The sequence below is a fragment of the Coturnix japonica genome, chromosome 13 (assembly GCF_001577835.2).
Source record: "Coturnix japonica isolate 7356 chromosome 13, Coturnix japonica 2.1, whole genome shotgun sequence".
Taxonomy (NCBI): domain Eukaryota; kingdom Metazoa; phylum Chordata; class Aves; order Galliformes; family Phasianidae; genus Coturnix; species Coturnix japonica.
In genome coordinates this window covers 14,288,938-14,311,690 of record NC_029528.1, presented here as the reverse complement: position 1 = coordinate 14,311,690, position 22,753 = coordinate 14,288,938, and the positions used below count along the sequence as shown (strand labels likewise).

The following is a 22,753-nucleotide window of genomic DNA, read 5'->3' as shown; positions in this document are numbered from 1 at the left end:
CTCTCAGGATGCCCGTGGTGGGAGGAGAGGATGTCCCGCAGCCCCGGGTGGCTTTGGGTGGTGGGGAGGGACAGAGCTGCTTCCTGCTGGGGTCAGCGTGGTCTCAGGAGCTGCTGTGTGTCATGGCGTGGCAAGCAAAGTGATGCAAAGAAATGCAGAGAAGGTGAGTGGGCGATGAGCTGGGACTTGCCAGGAGCGCTGCCAGGAGCGTAAGATTCGATGCTCAAAATGAATGAGGTCCCCTCCTGCAGTTGCTTCCTGTTCACCCACTGGCAAGCTTCCAGCTTGCAGGTGCTCCAGGACCTTCACAGCCAACTTGCAGCTCCAGAACTTCCCCCTGGGAGGCTGCATCTCACCCTCCACAGACAGCTCAGGGTAAGCACCTGCTCTGCTCAGCTGCTGCATTGATCTTCAGCCACCGCATGATGCTGCTCGTGCCTGAAGTGGATGCAGAAGCCATTCACTGGTGTGAGAGCCTGGCTGCTCAAAGCTCCACCACGAGGACACTCCTCCATCCCAGCGCTGCACATCACCACGCAGACCCAGCCTGGACACATTGGATCAATCCCTGCTGTAGCCTTCCAATTGCATGTTTTGTTTGAGGATAAATTCTCCCAGCAACTCCAGAAAGAGCTCAGAAGATGGATCTTCCCCATCCCTTTGGAAGAGCTCATAGAAGCTGGAAGGGTCCCACAAGGATCAGAGTCCAACCTCCAGCCCCACACAACACCACCAACAAACACAAACCCTACAGCTGAGAGCACTGTGCCAGCCCAGATGAGTTCCCCTGCCCTGGGAACAGGAGCCACCCCTCCATCCTCCATAAAGCACCTTTCAGGCTGCTGGGCTGGGCGGGGGGAACCTGAGCACAGAGCAAATACACCAGAGTGAGCCCCACCAGCAGCTGTACTGCCGGTTAATTGGCTTTATTTGCAGAGCTGAACACAGCTGAGCAATGGCAATGAGTTTGGAAAGGTGGGTTTTCCCCAGCTCCTCCTGCACAAGTGATAGATGTGGGCCAAAGCGTGTCACAACATCACTGAGCCCTGAGCAGATGCAGATCGATGACCTTAGTAATAATTACCCGTTTTATCTTCCTCCTTATGAATATGCGAGTGGTTCTTCGTCTTATCTTTGCAAACGCGACGCCTCGGTGCCAAGGTTGTCCTTTAGGGGGAGCTGCGAGCAAAGCTCCCGTTGTTTCTCTATTAAAGCCTCTATCAAAACCAATCCCTGCTTTGAACCCACAGAAGCAATGGTCCCTCGTGGGTGATCCCACTCCACACACAGCACAAACCAGAGAGTTTTCCCAAAGCCCAACCCCTGGATCCTCACCTGTGCTGTGGGTGACCACTGGGACCACCACAACCTACAGGCATCACCTAAAGAGCTGCTCCTGCAAGGCCATGAGCTCCTCAGGGCTCGTTAATTACAGGTGTGTTGAGTTACACATAACTCTGTGCTGCCATCCTTCGGGTTTATGCTTGGACTGAGCGATTTTGTGATCCTACAGCAGGGACTATCAGAGGGTTCCAGCCCAAACAGCACATCTTACCCACACAGGGGAGCTGGAAATGCACTGACACCTCTGGAAAACAAACAGGAGAAAATCAGAAGAGAAAACAACAAGGAAAATATAAATTACTTTTATTGTGAACACCAACATTTTCCAACAAGTCCAACCGCTACTTTGTTTTAAGGTAAAACAAGCTGGAAATACATGAGCTGAAGGGAGCCAGAGCATCAGGCAGGTCAGAAACATCCAGCACCCGGGGGAATGGGGAGCAGCCCCAGTTTGTTGCCCCATCCCCATCACTGCTCACATTGCTCTGCAGGCAGCTGTACCAGGGCCAGCAGGAGGGAGGCCAGCATTCAGCTCTGCAGCAGGGCCGTGGCATGGAGCAAAAGTGGGACAGGTGGCTTTCCTGTGCCACACAAACAGAATAACGAGGACACCATGTGAAAACATCCCTAACCCATAAAGCAATTCCAAATGATGCAACTTCCAGCTTGTGCCAAGGGGCTGAGCATTCGCTCGGCACTCCCCGGGTGGAAAGAGGACCGAGGCAGCTCTCCTGGTTGTTCCCAGGCAGCGTGGGTGAAACCAGGGTGAGAAAAACCAGAAAGGATTCTGACGCTGACCCACGCAGGATGACCCACTCCCAGCTCTGCCTTGGGGCAATCAAACACCAATGTCATTGCCTGGCTGCACTGCACACTGCCTGCTGACAGAGGTCTGGGTGTCAGGGCTGATGATGGGTCACTGCAGTTGAGCCCATCTGAAGACTGATATGACCCCAAAGTGCAGGAACCAGCCAGTCTTGGGCTGAGCCAACAGCCCAGTCACTGTTTCTCCCTTGGGTCCTGCCCAAACCTTGTTACAGGTACGTGATCTCGATGACATTGGGCTCGATGCTCCCACAGGGGAGATGGTGCCTGCAGGAGCACTGACAGCTCAGGCTGCCACCCGGCTCCCACTGCCCAGGCTGAGCAGGCTTCTTTTGGGAGCCCAGCTTCCTCCAGTCCATGAGGTGCACCCCATCATCCAGGTCCTGCGGCATGGGCTCCTGGTAAAGGGTGATCTGGATGGTGCGGAGCTGTGGTCCGTAGTGCACCACGACAATGATGAAGATGGCCAGGAGGACAAAGATGACGACGATGGCTGAGATGACAGGCAGGGCATCAGACTTCTTTGTCATGCTCCTGACCACGGAGATGGGAGTGAAAGCAGCTGCATCCTGGGGCTCAGGGTGCCTCAGCGGGCTGCTGGGTGCTGAGGTGTTCATGGCTGAGCAAGGTGACCTAGGACAGAGGGTGGAAAGGTGTTACTGTCAGACAGGGGTTGTCTGATGTCCTCACCTCCTGCCCTCAGCTCCACAGCTCCTGCCTGTAGCTGCACATGCAGCTCCCCAAGCACGGAATCTTGGAATAAGGCATTGGATGCCCTTTGTTTGGGGGTGCAGGGAAAAGATTCAGCCTGAGATAAGGACTGTGGGCATTGAGCAAACCCCACAGAGCAACATGCAGCTCCAGACTGGATATGGCCAGGATAAGAGCTCATTCCAACCACGTGCCCTGCAGAAAGGCACTGTAACACACCCCAGCACTGTGAGCAGTGGCACCCAGGGGCTTTAACCAGACCAAACATGAGCAAAACCTACACTTGGCTGCCCAGCATGACCAAGCGAGATCTTTCTGCTGGCAGAAGCACAGTCCCAGTGGGCTGCTGAGGTACAGGGCTGTCTTTGCGTGTTCCCTCCCCCAGTCTCACAGGACAGAGTAAATTTGGGTGCTCACATCTGTGTTGCAGGGACAGTGAGCATTCAGGCAGCAGAGAACAGTGGGAAGGCACTGCCCTACATCTCGCACCTTCAGTGGGGGGGTCTCCTCTCCCCACTCCCACGGCTGATGGAGACTCCTAGAGGGGGAGACTCCAACCACTCCCTCTTCCCCCATTCCCAGAGCCAACCCCAGACCGAACCCCGTGGGAGGCCCAACCCTCCCAAAGCATCTTCGGGACAGGCAGGGCAGAGAGCTGGGAGAAAAGCAAGGGAAAGCAAAGAGAGAAAACCGGCCCCAGGGTACCTGGGCGTCCTGCTCCGGGGGAAGCATCACCTCCAGCGGGGCAGGGCAGCACAGCAGCCGCAGGAAGGTGCTGCGGGGCGGCCGGGCTCACCTCGAGCTGCCACGTCACGCCCGGGGCTCCCAGCGCAGGAGGAAGCGCCTGCTCATCCCACAACGAGGTGCTGCCCTACCCCTACCTACCGCCGTGCCACATCAGCACGCCCGGCTGCCATGTGCGGTGACACCGCAGCTCCCTCCGCTCTCCCCGCCGAGCTGCCGCCTGCCACACAAGCGGCTTTTGTTCGGGCACCGAAAACCTCCCGGCCCTCGGAGCGCGCAGCCCCGGCTCTGCAACCGCAGGAAGCCCCCCTCCTTTCCCTGACTTGGGTTGAAATGTTTTCGCGTTTAGAAATTAGCCTCAAAATCGCCCTTCTGTGCCGGGAGCTCTTTGCACAACTCGATAAATGGTATCTCTGCTATTCCACGAGCTGTGGATCTTACAGAGCTTTGGCACTCGAGGTGATGGTTTAGTGGGCATGGCAGTGCTGGGCTGCCCATTGGATTTGGCATCCTGGGGGTCTTTTCCAACTGTAATAATTCTATGATTTGTTTTTGCAAAGCTGTTATGAAACACCTCCCCACACTCCCATCCCAGAACAGAACCGTCCTACCTGCTCCTGCTCAGCACAACATCCTGGAGTATTTCTGCTCCATCCTTCCCTTGCACTGCAGGGTGGGTGAAGCCCCGTCCCCCACCCAGCCCAGCGAGCTTCCAGCAGAGATTTGGCTGCACATCAGAGCTGCTGCATCTGGGAATTTGCACTCATCTCAGGATCCAGTAAAACCTTAATCTACAGCGTAACCTCTGAGCATCACATCTGTGCAAGAGGGAAAAAATAAATAAAGGTTGTGGGGGGGGAGGCTGCTCACAGAGGTTTTGTAAAAGCAAAGCTTAGGGCCTGATGGATTCGTGTGTGTGTACTGAGCCCTGCGTGGTTCCTGCACCCACCTCCTGGCTGCAGAAAGCAGGGCCCTGTGAGCAGCACCTGGATCTCCCAATGCCCTCTGTACAGTGACACATAGAGAATGTGCAGCTTCAATGCCCACAGCTGGGGCTCTGCAGCATTCCAGGGCTGCAGCAGGGGCTGGATGTGGCCCCTGGAGACTGGGAAGAGCTGTGACAAATGGCCCAGGGCAAAACACCCATCCCCAGTGTCCAGCCTCCCCCAGGCTGCCAAAGGGACAGCCCCATTTCTCCTAAGTAGGGCATTTTGTAAGGCAGCAAAAGGCTCTGCACCTTGCCAGAGCAAGTGTCCTAGTCTGTGAGAATCAGACCTTGCCAGCAGCCATCTGGGAATGGAATGGACTGCTGCCAGCCTGACCCGTCAGCCCAGCTGGGACCCTTTTCCATTGAAGAACCAGGTTAGGGGAGGCTGGAGCCTGCTTTGTGCTGTTCACGCTATTGGGAGGGTGCTGCTGCTGCCCAAACAGCTGCATCCCACAACCAGCACATCCCAGTGCCCAGCCCTACTGGAGCTGCACAGAGGAGCAAAACACGGGCACAGCACAAGGTGACTCCAGCTGTAAGATTCTCCGTCCCCCTACAGTGACTTCCAAATCCCCTTTGGGGATTTTAAGCTGTCCTCTCTCAGGTGGGATGGCAGAACCAGCTCCCACAGCTCAACACAGCCCTAACGAGTGATGAGGAGCAGAACCAGACCTGCAGCACACACTTGCTCCAAACACATCTCCAAAAAGCAGCACCATACAGAAGCTACCAATGCCCAAAGCCAGGAAGGCCCATTGTGCCTCTGTTCTCCCCCTTTATGAGAACCAAATTCCCCAACAAATCGATGGCGAGGTTTCCTTTGCCGTCGGTAAGCGATGTCTCATATCCTCTTTGACCATAATGGACTAAAAAACACAGTTCCCCTGTGGATTCAGCCCGTTTCCTTCTATTCTTTAACAGGAAGCTCTGCAAGAATCAGCCCAGGCAGGCAGACCTCTCCTCACCCTCTCACACTCGGGATGGACAGAGCCTCTGCAGGGCTGCTCAGCTCCACGCCGCGATGCTGGCTCCAGCCCTCCATCCGCTCCTGTGGCTGTTTGGCTGCGTGCTGCTCAGAGGTAAGGAGCAACGGGGCACAGGTGGGGGGCAGCTCTGGGGAGCCCAGAGGTGGGTGGCAAAGGGAAGCAGCCAGAGATGAAGCAGCTGCCATCAGAGAGCTCAGCCTTAACGTTCAGGGTGCTGGGATCAATCTGGCCCCAGCAGATTTTGCGAGGTTTATTTGACTGTGCTGAAATAACAGGACCTGTTTCCTGGTTAATGAAGGGATTGTTTCTGTTGAGGCACTGAGATACTGAGGCATTTTATAGCAAGTGACTTACATCAACTGAGGATGAAGGTGGAACTTAGAAAAATATGGGACATTTTCCTCACCTTTAATTTCACCTCTTGCTGATGTAAACACGATGAGCACGTGGCACTGCGACTCACACAGTACATTATATACATTATAACTCTGCTTCTAAGTTCTCTGCCACCCTCCGCTCACAGTGTGGGATGCAGTGAGCAAACCACAAGGATCCAGGCTCCTGCTGAAGTGTGACAGGTCCCCATCCTGCAGTCAGTGACAGCTGTAGCAGCTTTCAGCTTAAAGGCATTTGGAGGGCTGGATACTGCAGTATCACCGCTGCTTCTAATAGTCAGCCAGCTAAAATAATGTGTCTTGGATCCAAAGCTTTGATCATTAAACCATGGAAGGTGTCCATGGGTCATGGCCCCTGTGTTGGTAGTCCCTGCTCTGGTCCTGGGCACATGGCTTGGGAATTCTGCCCTCTGCATCCTGCTCCATGTGATGGGCCAGGGGCTGCTCTCATTGCATGATGCCAGCCTGGCCAGCACCTGCAAACAGCAGCAGCATTGCTGTGCTGCAGCTGCACCTCTCTGGCTTCAGGCAGAACCAGCTTTAAACATCATCACGTGCTTTGCCTCAGATCTTCATACCACCACCGATACAACAGCTCAGAACTGTCATAATTCTCATCTCACCTTTGGCGCTATGGAAAAGTCATTAACATGGCCTGGTTCTTGAGCTGCTGCAAAAGGCAAAGCAGCAGGCTCAGAGCAAGGGGCACAGGTCAGTCTGCAGCACCACTCCCAAAACATGGGCAGCTGAAGGGAATGAAGGACCCTTAAATGACACAGAGCAGCTCGGAGGACCCCTTGCACCTGAGGAGGTGGAAATAACATTTTAGAGATGCAAAGTTGGTCAGAATAGCCATGAACTTGTACCTGTCCCCGCACAGGCCCTGGGGACCTTCTTTAAGTCCTTTAATTCTTTTAGAAGTAACTGTAACAAAGCTTTAATGAGGTTCAGCTGCTCTTACTGTGGAATTTCTCAAGTGGGAAGTCCTGGAGCTCTTCCAACATATTTTTCATCCCCCAGAACCACTTAATGAAAATGTATCCAAACAGACTCTTCCTATGAACAGTTTCCATTACGACAGGCAGGCATTTCCCAGGCAAAATCTTTCCACCTAAAAACTCCTTCAAGCCGAGGAGAACCCAGCAGCATTTCCCCTCTGACTGCTGCTCTCCTTATCTGCATTGCAGTCAGTGAGTGAATGGATAATGCCACAGTGAAGATGCCATAAGTATGATCCAAACCATGGGATGCAGCTAAAGGGCAGACATCCAGCTAGCAGGAGACCTCCCAGACAGGACTTGAATCCTAACAAGTATCGAGCACTAGACTCTAGAATTGAGTCTTACAGCTCGTGCTATCTTGTTCCTCAGGCAATAAGAGCAGAACTTGGGGTTTTAGGCCAAAAAAGGCAGAGCAGCACAGCCCTGTCTGGTGTACCAGGAAAAGAAACCAGGAGTGGTTGGAAGTGTTTGTTCACCAAACAAACTGCTCCCTTCTAGTAAGATGAAACTGCTGATGACACTGCAAAAAAATGATAGAAGTAACTGGGGACCGTTTCCAGCAATTATGTTTCCTTACAATAGGTGAGTCAGCAACAGGTGTCCTTGCAGGAGACACTGCTGGTAACCCAAAGACAAGAAGGTTCCTGCTGGGAAAACCCACACACGGGCTTAAGCCCAGGCTGGAGAAGGAAGATCTGTGCCTTGCAGAGCACTAACACTGCCAAGCCCAGCCTAGGAGCTCTCCTTACCCCACTTACAGATGGGCCCATTCAGCACGATCCAAACACAGCAAAAAGCAATTTCCCCATTAGTCTTTTTTTGTAGACTTATGGGCTGTTTTTACATCTCAGCTGAATCATTTCAGTATAAAAGAGGAGCCTCTGCCATCTCAGACTGCAGTGGTCTTTGCAGGACAGAGCACTGGAACAGGCTGCCCAGAGGGCTGGTGGAGTCTCCTTCCCTGGAGATATTCAAGGCCCATCTGGATACCTTTCTGTGCAACCAGCTGTAAGGAATATACTTTAGTAAGGGGTTGGACTTGATGACACTCAGATGTCCCTTCCAACCCCTATGATCCTGTAATTCTGTGACATAGAACCATGGAGTGTGTCCATCCAAGCTCCAGGGGAAGCCCTCCACTGCTGGGACAGCAACCAGCAGTTCCCAGTGAGGGAGGAGATGCAAGTTGGGCATCCCCCAGCTCTCCCACCATCAGGCATTACTGCAAGTTATGCACATTTCTATGGGCAGCACAGCTCTGGGCAAGCAGCTCCAGGCACACAGTTCAACACATTCATGTTGCCCAGAAGTAACTCTAGAGCTGCAAAAAACTTTGGAGTCAGAGCAATCAGAACAGCATGCCATAGTGACAGTGCAGTGGAGGGGGACCAAGGACCACTGTGTGTTGTGCCTGCCACTTAACACAGTGATATAACACTCCTATGCCTTGTTTTCCCCCAGATAAGAGATAAGGGAAATAAAAAGACCTCCTTCAAGGAGTGCTTTGGAATCTAGGAATAACACATAACTGATATCCTGGTCACTCACCTAAAATATGAAGCCAGATGAAGTCTGCCAGGTCAAGAAGCTTTACTTGCCTCTTCTGCATGACATGGTGCTCCAGGGAGCAGCAGGGAGGTACCTCCTTAGCACTGATGCAGAGAAAATGAATGCACCTGGGCAGGGAGTGCTTCACCTGCCCCTCAACCACTCCCCTGAGGTTCAAGGCTGGTGACCTGAGAAGAGAATCATAGAATCGCTCAGGGTGGAAAAGACCTTAAAGATCATTGAGTACAGAGAAGGCAGAAAGAATGAGGACTAGGGGAGCTCCCTGTGGCACCAGCCCCTGACACACCTCACCTCCCAGCTCACCAGGTGGGAACTGAACCCATCCAGCAGATCCCACTCCTGCATGGTGCTTCACAAACAGTGCACAGATTGGCTGTTACAGCAACACCCTGCTCTGCCGGTGTGAACGTGGGGGAAATCTTAGAGCACTTGGAAAGAGAAAACAGGGGAATAAACTGGCAGAGAGCCTCCATGAATGAGGGGTAGTGAGACGTGCCTGATAGGTACCTACCCTGATCCATCACATTGGCTGTGCTGCTGCAGGGGGTGGTGATTTGTTTGCTCTGCTGATAGCTGCCAGAGGTACAGCACAGGAGCAAATTCAGCAGCTGATCTCCCACACCAGCTGGAACACACCACGTTTGGTTAGGAACTAAATCCTACAAAATAATGAGGACCACCTGCAAGGCGACCTGTACAGCAGCAGGGCATTGGCTGAGAGCCTAATTAAGGTGTGAAAGTAGCAGTGCTAAACCAGCCTGCAACTCGTGATGCTTTTCTTCATCCTGCTCTCCCCATCTATACCAAAGCAACATTCTGAAACAAACAGGTTGTGGAGAAAGAAGCAGGCAGCTGGGAGGGCTGCAGCACAGCAGCCTGTAGGGAGCAGGTTTATTTCCCAACCCCTACAGAGAAGTGCCCAGAGGGATGCAGAGGGCACAGGCCAGGAAAAAAAGAAAGCACACTGACACAGTGTGATGCTACAGGGCCCATTCCGTTCAATGTGGTTTCCCCACATTGTTTCTCTTATGGCTTGTTTTCTAAATTCAAGTGGTTTTTAATTGCCTTCCACAAGAAGTCTGACCTGCTCACAGCAGCTCACTGGTTATGAGCTCAGAGCACGATGTTCACAGAGGATGCCCAGCGCTGGGTGCAGCCCTCGGGGGGCAGAGAAAGGCTGGGATGGTTCTGAATCCCCAATGAGATCTGGATTTAATTCCTGCCTCTCTAAAGTTTCTGTAACACTTTGGCCAAGTCATTACCATTCAGAACCACATAGCAGTGAATTGCCAAATCCCTCGAATGTCAGCTGAGAATTAGGTGTTTTAATACCTCTGTGGGTCTGGGACCTAATTTAGACTGTCAGTTATCAAGTCTGCATAATGACACTTTTCCTCTCTTCCCCACCTTTTCTGCCTCAACCTGTGAGACCTGCCAGGCAGAGGCACCTTTTCTTGGATACCTATTAAAATGGGACTGAGACTTTTGCAGAGCTCTTCATTTTCCAGGTTTTGCAATGCAGCATTTTCTTTCATGCAAAAAAAATGATAACAGTTTGGTGTTGTTGCTCTCTGCTGCTTGAACAGCTGCTGCGTTTCACCCAGGAAACAGCTGCATTTGCATTAAGGGTCAGCATATTTTTGTCTTGTTGTCTAATTTCAGGTGGCTGGTTCTCTTTCCTGAAAGCCTTTGTTTATATAAGCTGCCAGCAGAGGTGCAACAAGCCTGTGCAACACCATGCAGGCTTTAGGGCAACCTGACATGCAGTAAGCTGAGGCAGAGCATCATCAGATCTCCCCCCAGTTGCAATGGGAGATGAGTGCAGTGAGCCCAGCAATACACACCAGGGGTCAGACGGTCCCTCCCCCCATTGGTTCTGAATGGATGGGACTGGTATCTCTGTACTAATACCAGAGACCTTCCTATGTGAATCCAGCTGTATGGCTCTGGGAACTTCTCAGCTGCCATGGACAGGCCCTGTGCTCCCAGCATTTTAGAAGGACTACAGCAAATAGAAGGAATCCAAAGTTCTTTTATTGAGAATTAAGAATTAAGTAAGAAAAAACCAGCTCTGAGTCAGAGAGACAAAATGCATCTGCAGCCTCGGTGTGTTTCCCCGGAGCCCTATTGCTCTGGTCACTAATCAGGAGTTTCCCTTTCCAGCAAGAGCAGAAAGCATGATTTCCCATTGTAAATCGCTCAGCACACTCGCCGTCCCCACCTAGAAACACACAATCCCTCTGTAAATCACTGGCACCCAAACACTCCACAAACAGCTCTGCTCAGCAGCAAGAAGTCGCCTGAATGGCTTTGATGTTGATTGCAATTACAGCTGTGCTGGCTGCGTGCTGCATATCGTCATTAACTGTTTATTTAGCCACTGTGCTACGGGGGGGAGTGGGGCCGTGCTGGGGCCAGCTGCTGTCACACCATGGTGTGACTGGCAATGGGGTCCCCATGGAGCTGTGGCACCGTGCTGTGCCCATATCCTGCTGCCCAGCCCCATGGCACAGCTCGCATTGCTCCCCGCTGTGCACACAGCTGTCTGCAGTCATTCAGCGGGATGCTGAGCACCTTTGCTGGAAGAAAACACCAAACAAAGCAGGGCTGTTGATTATTTAAGTTGGCAGAGAAGGTGTAACAAAAAGCGGGGGCCAGAAGTCAGAGCCAGGAGTGCTTTGCTTTGAAACAACACGCTGTTGTGTTTATAGAAGGGCCATTTATTACGGAGCCAAGTGCTAAAAGGAGCTCTGCATCCCTTGGCCTCTCTGTAGCAAGATGGGCACTTCTCTGCAGCAAAGCTCCAATGCAGCAGACCTGGGTGAGCAGCTCCTGGCTGTGAGAACTTCAGGGACCCCAGGGTTTATTTTGGCACAGTGATTTCTGAGGACTCTTTATGAGGCAGCGCTCAGGGGGGAGCTGGTCAGCAAAGGGATGAGCTGGAAGAGTGGTTGAAAAGTACTGAGAACATCTGCCTCTCATTTCAGCACTGAGAGATCCTGAGCTTCATAGTGCAGGGCATCACAGCACAGGGCAGTAATGCCAGCTCCTTTTTCCTGGTGCTTCCCATCTTTAGAGGCTGAGCTCTCAGATTTCTTCTCAGTTACACCAAAAATAAACTGACAGCTCAGAAGCCTTTGTCCCCCCCTTTTCCTCAACAAAGATGATGCTTTCATGTTACGTGTACACTAAAAAGCGCCTATGACAACTTCAAGAAGCAAATGTGTCACAAGCAATTACTTCTCCCTGTGAAGGAACAAGATGGTCTCTGTAAGGAAGTCTGAGAAGGATGAGCTGTTTGAGTTTGGCAGGTACCAGAGGATGGGGGCCCCGTGATCATCTCTGCTGTCTGCAGAGTACTTTAAGGTGTGTGCAAACCAGTACCCAGTAACTGTGTTGTAAAGATGTTTTAGAAGAAAACCAGTGCCAAAGAGAGAGCGTGACAAGCTATTGGGATCAATGGTCAGTGCCCCACAGCATCCCACATTGCAATGGGGTGCATTCCTCTTCCCCTAAAGAAGCATCTCTGCTTCTTTAAGGAGAACCGTGTGCCCAGAAGATCTCGTCCTCCCCTGGGGTGCTGTTGATTCAGTAAATGGTGTTGCATCTGCCTGTAATTCCCATTTACACTACCAGACTGCTGTTCATTTAGGCTGCTCTTCAAAAGCTGCAAAGGATATCCCATATTTCTCCTACGCAATCACTCGCTGCCATTCACTACCCTTATGTCAAGACAGTTTCCTATTGCCCCCCTTTTTCTGGCTGCAGTCTAAGTCCTTGTTTTCTGATCCTGTTCCCAATGGATGCAGAAATCAGATTAGTCTCTTCCTCTCTGTGTAATTAAAGATCTAATCACATCTCCTCTTCCCCTTCTCCTGTATGGACTAGACAAGACATGTTTCACCAACCTGAAGTCCAGAAAACCAGAGCAGCAAAGCATGGAATAGTTCTGAAAAGCCAAGCTCATAACCAAACCCCAAACTGAAAGAGGCTATGTTTTATTATGTACTCAGTGGTTTACATGATGTTTTGGTTCCTGTTTGGCTGGGATCGTTGTCATAAAACCTCAGAGGAAAAAACAATTACGGGTCCAAGACGGTTGCATGAGAAATATGGTATCAGTCAGAATCATGCCAGAGCCAGACAGTGCCTGTGGGGTGAGCTCTGAGCCCAGCAATGATGGCCCCCACATGCAGATCCCATTCCAGATATACACCAACACTGGGGCATTCACCTGAGCTCTCTCAGAACCTCTACAGCGCAGGCACCTACCGTGATGTACATGGCCTACATCACCTCTACAGCTCCCAGCAAGAGACAGGACATGGCAGGCTGCAGCTCCTCTCCCTGTATAGCACAGATCTAAAATAGATCAGATCAGTGGGGATTTAGAAGTGCCTGATCCTCTCTTTGATGAGAAAGGGAGCCTGGAGATTAGCTCTCTTGCAGGCAGGCTCACAAAAGAGGCACGAGAACAGGTGAGATGGGCCCTGCTTGTCAGGAGGACAGAATCTGGCTGCAGGCAGGCACACAAGCACTGTGCTGCTTTGCTGGATCTCCCCATGGGTCCTCACTTCTTGCAATGAGGACTCAGTCCTTATTGCTGACCCCTTTTGTCCAAAACTTGGAGGAACCTTCAGCTGTTGTGGGTCTCTGGTGAGATGGATCACCAGTAGGGCTGGATTCTGTTGGGTTTTGTGGCTGTAATGTAGTTTCTTTCATGCGTCTTAGCTACAGACAACATTGCTATCGCAGGCAATAACCATATCAAAATGTTACACAATAAGGATGTGTGTTTCAATAATGGCAGACAACAAAGTTAAGCCGGTTGGTTTTGATTCAAGCATCAACTGTATTTACATCTTGCAGTCCTTGTTCCCAAGTATGGGAACTGAGTAGTTCTTTTTTCCCCACTTTATATGGCTGCATTTTTAATTGGCACCTGCCTAATTATGGGATTCCAGGAGCTGAAGCTTAAAGAAAACATCACTGGTGCAAGTCATGGTCACAGGCTGACATTGTTAACACTTCTATTGTTCCATTTCAGGTACTACAACTGCCACAGACTCCTCCATCCACAATGTCACAGGTACCTTCTGGGTTGTGATCTGATTAAATATCTGTTGGGATATGGGTGTGCATGCCCATATGGGATGCAAATGGAGAGGCCACTCCCTTAACAGCTCTTGCTCCCATCACCCCCTTCCATTCTTGTGGGTCAAACCCCTTTCTGGCCCATCCTTCAAACCTTCCTGCAGTGATGTGGCATGTCTGGATGTCACCTGCATGTCTCTGCTTGTGTTACAGATCAACCTCAATCAGCAACACGCAACCATGAAGTAGAGAACAATACCTCAGGTAAACAAACCCAACAGGGAAGGATTGTGAGTGTCTGTAATCCCCCACAGAGGGAAGAAGAATGGCATATGTCTGTGACTACCTGGCATCACTGCTTTGCTGGGCAGCCCTTAATGCACAGAGAGCTTGGTGCCCAGTATATGTAAGCACAGAGCCTCACACACCAGGTCTGGCCTTGGCTGTTGGGTGTCATAAAGGAAGTACCAGCAGTTAAGCCATTGTTAGAGGAGTTTCCCTGCATTACACTCACTGTTCAATACTGCTTTCCAGATCTGCACATAACCTCAGCACCTCCCACACAACAGGTCAATGTGTTTCCTGTTTTTCCCTGAGGAGGAGAATGTAACAAGGAATGATCTCTCTCTGCTTAGAAAGAGATCCCCATACGGAGAGACCCCTAAAAGTAAAGGAGAAAGATCCCAAAGCAGTCTCAGATTCTGTTGCTGTGCCTTGCAGGAAAAAGAAAAAGAATGATTCCCCATTTCAGCATTTCAGTGAAGCATTTGGATATAAGGGAAAAGCTTAAAACCATTTTCACTCGTTGCTCATTTTACTGGAAAGCCACAAGCCTGGATGGGTAACTTACCTATAGATTCCACTTTGGTGATCTGCTTTTCTTGGAGAGAACTATGACAGCTTACCTTTCCCCCTGCTATCTTGCTGTGGATCTGCAGGATTCATGCTCTGGCTCTTCCAGTACGTGGCTGAGGAAGATGTCAGCCTCCAGGCTGCAAGAAGTAAAGGATTTGTACTTACACATCTCAGCAAAATGAAACATGGAAGTTAGCATTTCACATAATGAGCAAATAAAGACGTGGGTGCCAGGCAGCTTGAGCCAGTTAGCATCCAGTGATAAAATACATAAAGAAACTATCTTTATTTTGAGATAAAACCCTTCATTTTCTAAGTGAGGAAAAGAGGTGGTAGGAAAGCCAGGCTGGCTGCGTGCACCCCAAGCTCTGCCAGCTCAGCACCTCCTCACACAGCCAATCTTGCCAAAAGAAGCAAAGCTAATGGCAGAGCATGGAAACCCTGACTCCTCCAGCAGGGCTAACTGCTACCCCACAGCTCCCATAGAGCACAAGGGCGCACTGCAGAAGGAATGCCCCCCGCTGAGCAGTTTCTGAGCAGAGCTCTTTAAAGCAATGCTGCTTTTACTCAGCAGAGCCTTCAGTGAAGTCAGCAGCCCCAGCTGACCTGAATCTCACTCACACGGACCAGACCACCACAACCAAATCTTCCTCCAGCCCTCCAGCCCTGCTAACATCATCTGCACAGGGTAAGTACACAAGGCAGGAAAACCCCAACTGTTGCTCACGTGGGACCTCTCTATGCATCCTTTCTCATCCACGCAAACATGGGTGCATTGGAAATCCACCCCCTCCCCAGGTCTGCACTGTGCTACCAATGCACCAGCAGACTCTTTTGAATACATCTCAGCTTTGGCTGAAAAAGCAGCTCATTCCAGCTCACCAAATACACATGGCTGGATGTGCACAGCCTGGACGTGGCAGCTGGACATCTTGATTTTGGTTTGGAGTTCCCCTCCTGTTCATGCCTATAAGCAACAGTTCTCCATAGCATGACTAACGGCAGCTTCTAAAGCTAATTCTCCTTTGCTGTGTTTTCTTTATCCAGATGAAAAGTCCAGTGGAAGCAGAAACACAGCAGGAACTCCATCAACTCCAGGTACCTTATTTTTTTATAGACCAACAATGGGTGCAGACAATTTCACATCAATTAACTTGCTTTATTTAGATGGTGCAGGTTATTTAAGCACTGCTCTGTCTTGGTGTTGAGCCCTTAGTACCACCCAGAATCACCTCTGCATCCTTTTGCTTCTGATGGTTTGTTTAATCTGGCTTTCAAGCAAAGGTTAGAGAATTCAGGAAGAGTTTTCTCAGATTGGAGGCAGAATCCAAATAAGTGGGAAGACTGAAATCTGGGAGCTGGTCTGATTCTCTGTTAAAGACTCAGCCCCACAATGGTTGAGACTGAAAAACTGCTTTGCCTCTCAGATCTTCCCTCACTCACACAAGGTTAAAAACCCGTGGTCAGCCGTGCCTGACAGATGTCCACGCAGCGTGTCTGTGCCCAGCTGAGCCAGGGGCCAGGAGCATCACAGCAGATTGCTATTAATTATAACCCTGCTTTAGCTGAAAAGCTCCATACATCTTCAGCTACAGAAACGCTGCTGATGCTTCCAAAACACAGAGCTCCTGTCGTGTGAGACCCTGCATTTCCCAGGAATGAGGCACACACGGCAGGATCAGCACACAAAGCTTCTGTCCTCCACTTTTCAGAATGAAACACAAGGTTTGGTGACTGCTAGAGAACAACACAACTCCACATCATTACTGATTTCTAACCAGTTCAATTTGGTACTTCCACCACTGCCCACCCTGTGCCCCACTGCCAGGAGCTGATTTACACCCCTCTGGGCTGTACCTATTTTGGCCAACAGTGCTTTTGGGAGGGAGGGGATGGGGAAAGAAGAAAAGATGCTGGAGCCCTCGTTTGAACAACCTCTGTGCTGCCACAGCTGCGCTGCATATTGGGCAAGTTAACCCAGCTCGACCTAGCTTGGTTACTTCTAGATAAAACAGCATGCAAGACATGCCCACTAATTCCATCTTCAAGTCAGACAAGCCAAGCAGCCAATCCATGCCCATGTCCTTCTGAACTGCCTCCCCTAACCAGTTTGTTTGTTTATGAGCAATAGTAAATCTGTAGCTTTCCCAGTTCGCTGTTCCAGTGTTTAATTCCTATACCTGCCAAAACAACGCATGAGTGATAGCAGAAACTAAACTGAGCGCTTAGACAGGACTATTTGAATTCCCTGTTTCTCTTTCCAGCACGACATTCATTCTTCTGCTTAGTATGTGATATTCAAGGACAACACTCATTTCTGCTTTTCCTCTGCACAGGTGAAAAGTCCAAGAGAAGTGAGAGTCCTACAGCAGCAACAACTCAAGGTGCCTTCTCCTTTTTCTCATAGAAACAGGCATCAGTAGATGTTTCACGGCCCTTTTTACAGCCAACAGCAATGCCATAGCACTGCTATTTTCAGACATTATGATGTAGAGATAACAAGAACCCGATGGCTGTTAGCCATCCCATCTAGCCCTTCAAAAGCCTTGCAGCACTCTGGGGTTACATGTCACACCTGAGTAGAGAGGCTGTGAGTCACAGCAGGAAAAGGTGACAGTGTGGCAAAAGGCTGCAAGATGGGGAGGCAGGACAAGCTCCTTCCTCAGACGTGCCAGATCAGTCCTTTACCTGCCATGCTCAGCTTCCTTGTTGCTGTCCCAACAGAAAAGCCTGTGGGTGGGGAATCGCTTTCTCAGATTGTTGATAAGCAGAGCCACACCAATGCAATCTGATTCCCACTGAGGATGTTCACATTGGTGGGGCTGCCCATGATCCCCAGTTATTCTCTTCACTAAAGTGCATGTGCGAGTTAGACCATGTAGTTCTGCTAGAAATCTTCTTCCCAATCTTGGAAGGAAGGTTTTATATGATGGTATTTCCTCTCCCCTTGTAGGCACCTCAAGAACTGTTACCCCAGCACTGGAAATCTCTGTCTCTTTGCCTGTGCCTACTCCAACAGAATACGAGTCTCCATTGACTGTGGTAGCTTTCGGTAAGGTCTTGTGCAACCAGGGGAAAGGAGGGAACCTGTTTTGTCAACTCATGCAGGTTAGAACACTCAGCCCTGAAGAAGCTCTCCCCAGTTTCACTCTCCATGCCCAATCTTGGAGATTTCAGAGTGCAAGGGAAAACTCTTGAGAAAAAGGCTTGTTACCACCAAGTAATAAAGCAGGGAATAAACACTCTTAGCCATATCCAGCCTAACAAGGAAGGAGTCTGAAAGTGTGTCATGGCTGTGGCTGAACTCTGGATCTTCTTCCCAGAGCCAGACCTGGGCAGAAATTACGCCATTCTATGCCCTGGTTTCCCTGAAAGGGAACACAATAAATGCCTTACCTTCCTGTAAGCTTAGATAACTTTGCTTTAGCCCTGAAAGCCTGTTCAGCTCTGTCCCAGCCCCACGAAACTGCTTTCCCTGTACGTTTCCACCCTGCTTAGCAGGAAGCAGCCAACTCCTCCACACCATTCAGAGATTGTGCAAGGATGGAGCAAGAGATGCCATAACTTATTCAGACAATGGCTTTAAAGATGGGCACAGGGTAGATTTAAGATACCCACTTTTCTTTGGGCTGTACTGTCTTGCTAAGAGCTCTAAAGCCATCCTAACAAGGCACAGTTTAACTGATAGTTGCCAGATGTCAAAATCAAATCTGTGCTTGACCACTGGTTCGTGAGATAGCTAACGCTGCTCAAAGTCAATAACTCATCTCTCTCCATTATATTACATATTTATCTGACTGCACATACTTTTAGGATAAGATTTCTCAACTGCAATAGGGACATGTTAAGTCTAATTAATTGGCAATATAATCAATTGACCTCTGCCTTCCTATCACTGTCTTATCAACTAGGCACACACCCTTTGAAGCTAAAGCACAAGCTGGATTAGGTCACTCACTCCAGTAACTATTTACTTTTCTACCTATTACGCCCCGTGCTTGCTTTAATGAAAACACTGATTTCCTACACAAATCACAGTGAGAGTCCCAGCCCTGCACTACCCCAGAAGCCACAGACAGGAGAGTTATTAGATCAATAGCAGAAGGTTTCTTCATCCATCCACAGGTGTCATCAGCTTCATAGTCATCCTGGTTGTGGTTGTGATCATCCTCGTCAGCGTGGTCAGCCTGAGGTTCAAGTGCAATCGCTCCAAGGACTCAGAAGGTATTTGTCTGAGGCTGCCTGTCCTTCCCTGATCAAAAAGCCATTGTTTTCTAAGTTCATTTGGCAACTCCAAAATGATGGAGGCACACACATGTACACAAACACATAGTTAGGAATGGAGTGTGACTGCTTCTTTGGAGCCCCATTCCAGACCTATGTGCACAAGGACACCGCATGAAGTTTGCTGTATCTGAAGCATCTAAGCGTGCAGATTTCCTGCAGAAATCACACTCTGACACCGATTTTCCCTCCGAATCCTATTTCCCGTTAAGCACTGCCCACTAGAGGGCAAGACTGCTCTACAGCAAGGCAGGTAACTGCCAGAAGACTGGAGGTGCCAGCAATTAAACAGGCAGCGAAGCATTCACTCCTGCCTGTATAACGTTAAATTAGTTGAAGCGTTTTCTCTGATCAGCTCTCAGATATCCAGTGGTGGCTCTGATTTCGTGTGGATTTCATTTCTAACCCTGTACAACACGATTCAGAATACAGCTGACTTTTTTATTGCACAGCCGCGATGTTTTCTCACCTGCACATCACCAACTGCTTTTCTCCCTCCAGACAAACAGAAGCCAGGGAGCTCCATGGTGTCGGAGAGGTAAGGCTGCTCACAGCATTCATAGCCTGTGGAATATTGTGTTTTATTGCACAACTAATTTTAGCAGGGGAAAAAAGCAACTTTGGTTACATCAGGTGGAAAAAAAGAAAGGAAAAATAAAAGCATATCAGGGCTCTGAAGTAGGTGAAAAACACAGTGAGTGCTGGCAAACCTCATCCTGCCTCTGATGGAGTCAAAGGTAGAAATTCAGCTTTTAGGGTCCCCATTTCACAGCTGTGCCGGTACCAGTGAAAGTTCATCACCTTCCAAAAAGGAGTTTGCTTGTCTTTTCTTGCCTAGATACAGACTTGAGATCTGACCTTGGGCTTCTGAAATTCAGAGCAGTGTCAGCAAACACAGACCAGGTCCCCCACCTACCCCCAGTTATTTGCCAGTACCGCTGTTGCTGTTACCTGGCACAAATAGGATAAAGAGGGGTCTCGGTACAGAGACCTTTGGAAGAACAATGTCAAGTGGAGAATGGTCTGTGTGAACCCCACAGAGAATCACTGCTGCCCAAATAGAGAAGCTGCAGACAGAAAGCATCATGAAGCAAGAGCTGGAAGGGACCTAAAAAGAGGAGAAGTTATCATTGCACATTGCTCCTACTTCCCTATCCTTTCCCATCTGGGTAATATCTCTTCTTTGGGAAGATACAGGGGATGCAGGGAGCAGGGTTTTTCAGAGGTCAGCTCTGGTCCCTGCATCCCAGCCAGCCTCAGCTCTGTTAGTTTATCTCACTGTGTGGAGAAACTCCCTTCTTATTTAGAAAGTAATTAATGCTTTCTCTCATCGACAGCTGCTCTGCAGGCACAAGCGTGAAGGATAACAGCATCACTCTGATCTCCATGAAGAACATCAATATGAACAACAGCATGGCTTACCCACCATCAGAAAAGGTTTCCCTTTTAAGTGTTGCTTTTTAGAGAGTAAGCTGGGGAATATTTCTGCTGCAAAAGGGCATGTATTTGAGATATTTCCTTTGCCTTTACTTCAGAAATGTAGCAACAAGCAGCTACCAGGAAGCTCCTACAGGTCCATCCAGGTTCTAATGAGCTTGAATTCTGTGTGCCCATTTCAGATTTATCCAAGCTGCTTGAACTCTAATATTTCATACTTATGGGTTCCATACAGAGCTGGAGACATTACACTTAGAGACAAGGTTTACCTTTCTGAAGTCAAGCTCCCTGCTCTAGTCCACGCTTCCCATATACTCCTGCTCTGCAGAGCTGTTGGTGATGCAGGAGCACATTCCCATCAGTCCTCTCAGATCCATTCCAAATGAATAATTTATAACGTGGTTGGTTTTAAGACTAAACTCACACTTAGACTTGGCTTGAGGGACCACATTGCTTAATTTCTTTAGCCAGCCCAAATAGGCTGCTGAGGTACCACATTTTGTTCTCTTTGCAGGTGCTATGAAGACAACAACCCAGAACTACAAGATGACGCTTGAATTTCTAAGCTTTTTTTTTTTCCTTTGGGGAAAGGACAAGGGTGGACTTTATATATAAATTATTATGCTCTTTCTGTTCAATACACTTACAGTATTTTCCCCATCTAGGGGGGATCGGGGCTTTCTCCAGCTACAGCCTGACATACTCCACGGCTGATATCTAACTGCATTTTTGACAGGCCTTCAAACCCTCAGATCATTCCAGCAGCAAGAAGTATGAAGGAACCAACTACTCAGCTAAAAACCTGCTGTCTTAGATTAATGGCCTTTACAGTCTGTGCCAGACAGCCACAGCTTTGCCAGACAGTTAATCAGCGTAGACCCCCACTGAGCTAAACCTGTGCATTAGGAAAGCATGGTCTGAAGCTGAAGGCATAGTAGGACTTAAATACCCAAGTGCTAGGTCAAATCATAGCACAGTTGTTCCAAGCCCCGTCTGCACAGTCAGGGTGACCATGCCCACCTGCCTCACAGGGCCGTTGTGAGGGTCTATTAACCAGTGTCTGCAAAGCATTTGGAAAGCCGTGAATTAAAGGTGCTGCTGAAATGCAAACTGCCATCTTAAATGCTTCGTTATTAATACCTGAGCTTCAGGCAGATGGGTCGGTATCTTCCCATAAGTTCAACGTGCAAAGAAGAAGAAGTTGTTTGAAGTACAAAAGCAAGAGCACTGCTTTGCCAGGACCTTGTCTGAGTGGTCATAAGCAAAATGCTGAGATACTCCAATTCCTGAAGTTCAGCAGCCTCAGTTTGCTGGGAGAGCTTCAGTCCTCTGTACTGCTGCTTTCCCAGAGCTTCCCAACAGACCAGAGCAGCAGATACTCCTAGTTTCAAGCACCCCCACTACCACAGCTATGGTAGTGCAGATGCATCCACAGCGTGATGATGAGAACAGTGTTCTGCTAACCTGCACAGTGCCACAGCTCACCCCAGGAACCAGCTGCCAATCATTACTCACCCACTGCAAAATACAGCCCTGTCAGCTGAGCTATGGGAGTGATGGAGCCATCAATACCCAGCTTCCAAATGACTGTAGTGGAAACAAGGCTCTATTGGGAGGTTCTGGAGATCTCAGCTGCATCATGCACTAAAGCACTGACTCTCCAACTGCTTTTCCCCCTGCCTGTCTCCCTGAGGCTCCTGGCTTCAAGCTCTACCAGTTCCTGACTCAGAGACCTTGGAGCACCTCATTTACTTGGCAGCAGTGTGGTGAGAAACTGATTTCTCCTACCACGAGCATCAAAATCTATCAGCCCTGAAGGTAAATTGTGAAATCAAGGAAAAAGGATTTATCCAAGCAGGCAAAATAGGTATCACTGCACACATCCCCTGCACAGCCCAATGAAACATATAATTTACCTCGATCTAATGTTATAGGATGGATACGGGCTGGTTACTGGAGCACGCAGTGCTAAAGATAGCCGTGCTTTGCAGCACACCACCAAGGGCTCAGCATAATAAACGCAGTGTTTTCACCACTCTCATTGAGATCATTGCTCAGCACCCACAGCGGGTATTTTTAGGGGTGGTTTGTTTTGTTTTTAGTGGGTTTTTTGTCTGGTAAGAATCCTCAATGAAGTAGAACGTGACACCATCATACATCCACCAGGAGGTGGGTTTTTTTGTCTGGTAAAGATCCTCAACGAGGTAAAATGTGATGTCATCATGGGGAGGTGGGTCTGTGTGAGGGGGTCCAGGTGATGCCCAGCTCTGTAATGAGCCTGAGAGGGAGCACTGGGGGGGGAGGGGGCTGCAGAAGTGGGGGAGAGGGCGTTTGCTCCCATCAAACAGCGGTACAAGAACGGAGAGGGATTTAAGCTGTGTCTGGGAGGGCCAGGTTGGGTCACAGAATCACAGAATCACACAGAATGACCCAGGTTGGAAGGGACCTCAAGGATCATGTAGTTCCAACCCCCCTGCCTGCAGCAACACATACATTTATAGATCATGTTGACCGAGAACC

The 22,753-nt window shown here is 49.6% G+C and overlaps 2 protein-coding genes across 5 annotated transcripts; one reads left to right on the top strand and one right to left on the bottom strand.

Annotated features, from left to right (window-relative positions):
- Positions 1-1,624: 1,624 nt before the first annotated feature.
- Positions 1,625-9,270, bottom strand: SMIM33 (small integral membrane protein 33). 3 transcript variants are annotated; one of them, XM_032447485.1, is made up of 4 exons: positions 9,075-9,265; positions 8,543-8,730; positions 4,236-4,442; positions 1,625-2,802 (listed from the first exon to the last, which is right to left on the bottom strand). In XM_032447485.1, the coding sequence occupies exon 4, from the start codon at positions 2,784-2,786 to the stop codon at positions 2,379-2,381; it is 408 nt and encodes a 135-aa protein (XP_032303376.1). In that variant the 5' UTR covers positions 2,787-2,802; positions 4,236-4,442; positions 8,543-8,730; positions 9,075-9,265; the 3' UTR covers positions 1,625-2,378. The 3 variants fall into 3 exon arrangements, with proteins under 3 accessions (XP_032303376.1, XP_032303378.1, XP_032303377.1); XM_032447487.1 differs by lacking the exon at positions 4,236-4,442 and having other exon boundaries at positions 9,075-9,270; XM_032447486.1 differs by lacking the exons at positions 4,236-4,442; positions 8,543-8,730; positions 9,075-9,265 and adding an exon at positions 3,586-3,812.
- ECSCR (endothelial cell surface expressed chemotaxis and apoptosis regulator) lies at positions 5,076-22,274 on the top strand. 2 transcript variants are annotated; one of them, XM_015876364.1, is made up of 11 exons: positions 5,076-5,691; positions 13,611-13,652; positions 13,871-13,921; positions 15,087-15,200; positions 15,560-15,610; positions 16,849-16,896; positions 17,466-17,564; positions 18,638-18,736; positions 19,298-19,334; positions 20,134-20,233; positions 20,748-22,274. In XM_015876364.1, exons 1-11 carry the CDS (start codon positions 5,634-5,636, stop codon positions 20,754-20,756), a joined length of 708 nt encoding a protein of 235 aa, XP_015731850.1. In that variant the 5' UTR covers positions 5,076-5,633; the 3' UTR covers positions 20,757-22,274. The 2 variants fall into 2 exon arrangements, with proteins under 2 accessions (XP_015731850.1, XP_015731849.1); XM_015876363.1 differs by having other exon boundaries at positions 15,084-15,200.
- The last annotated feature ends 479 nt before the right edge of the window (positions 22,275-22,753 follow it).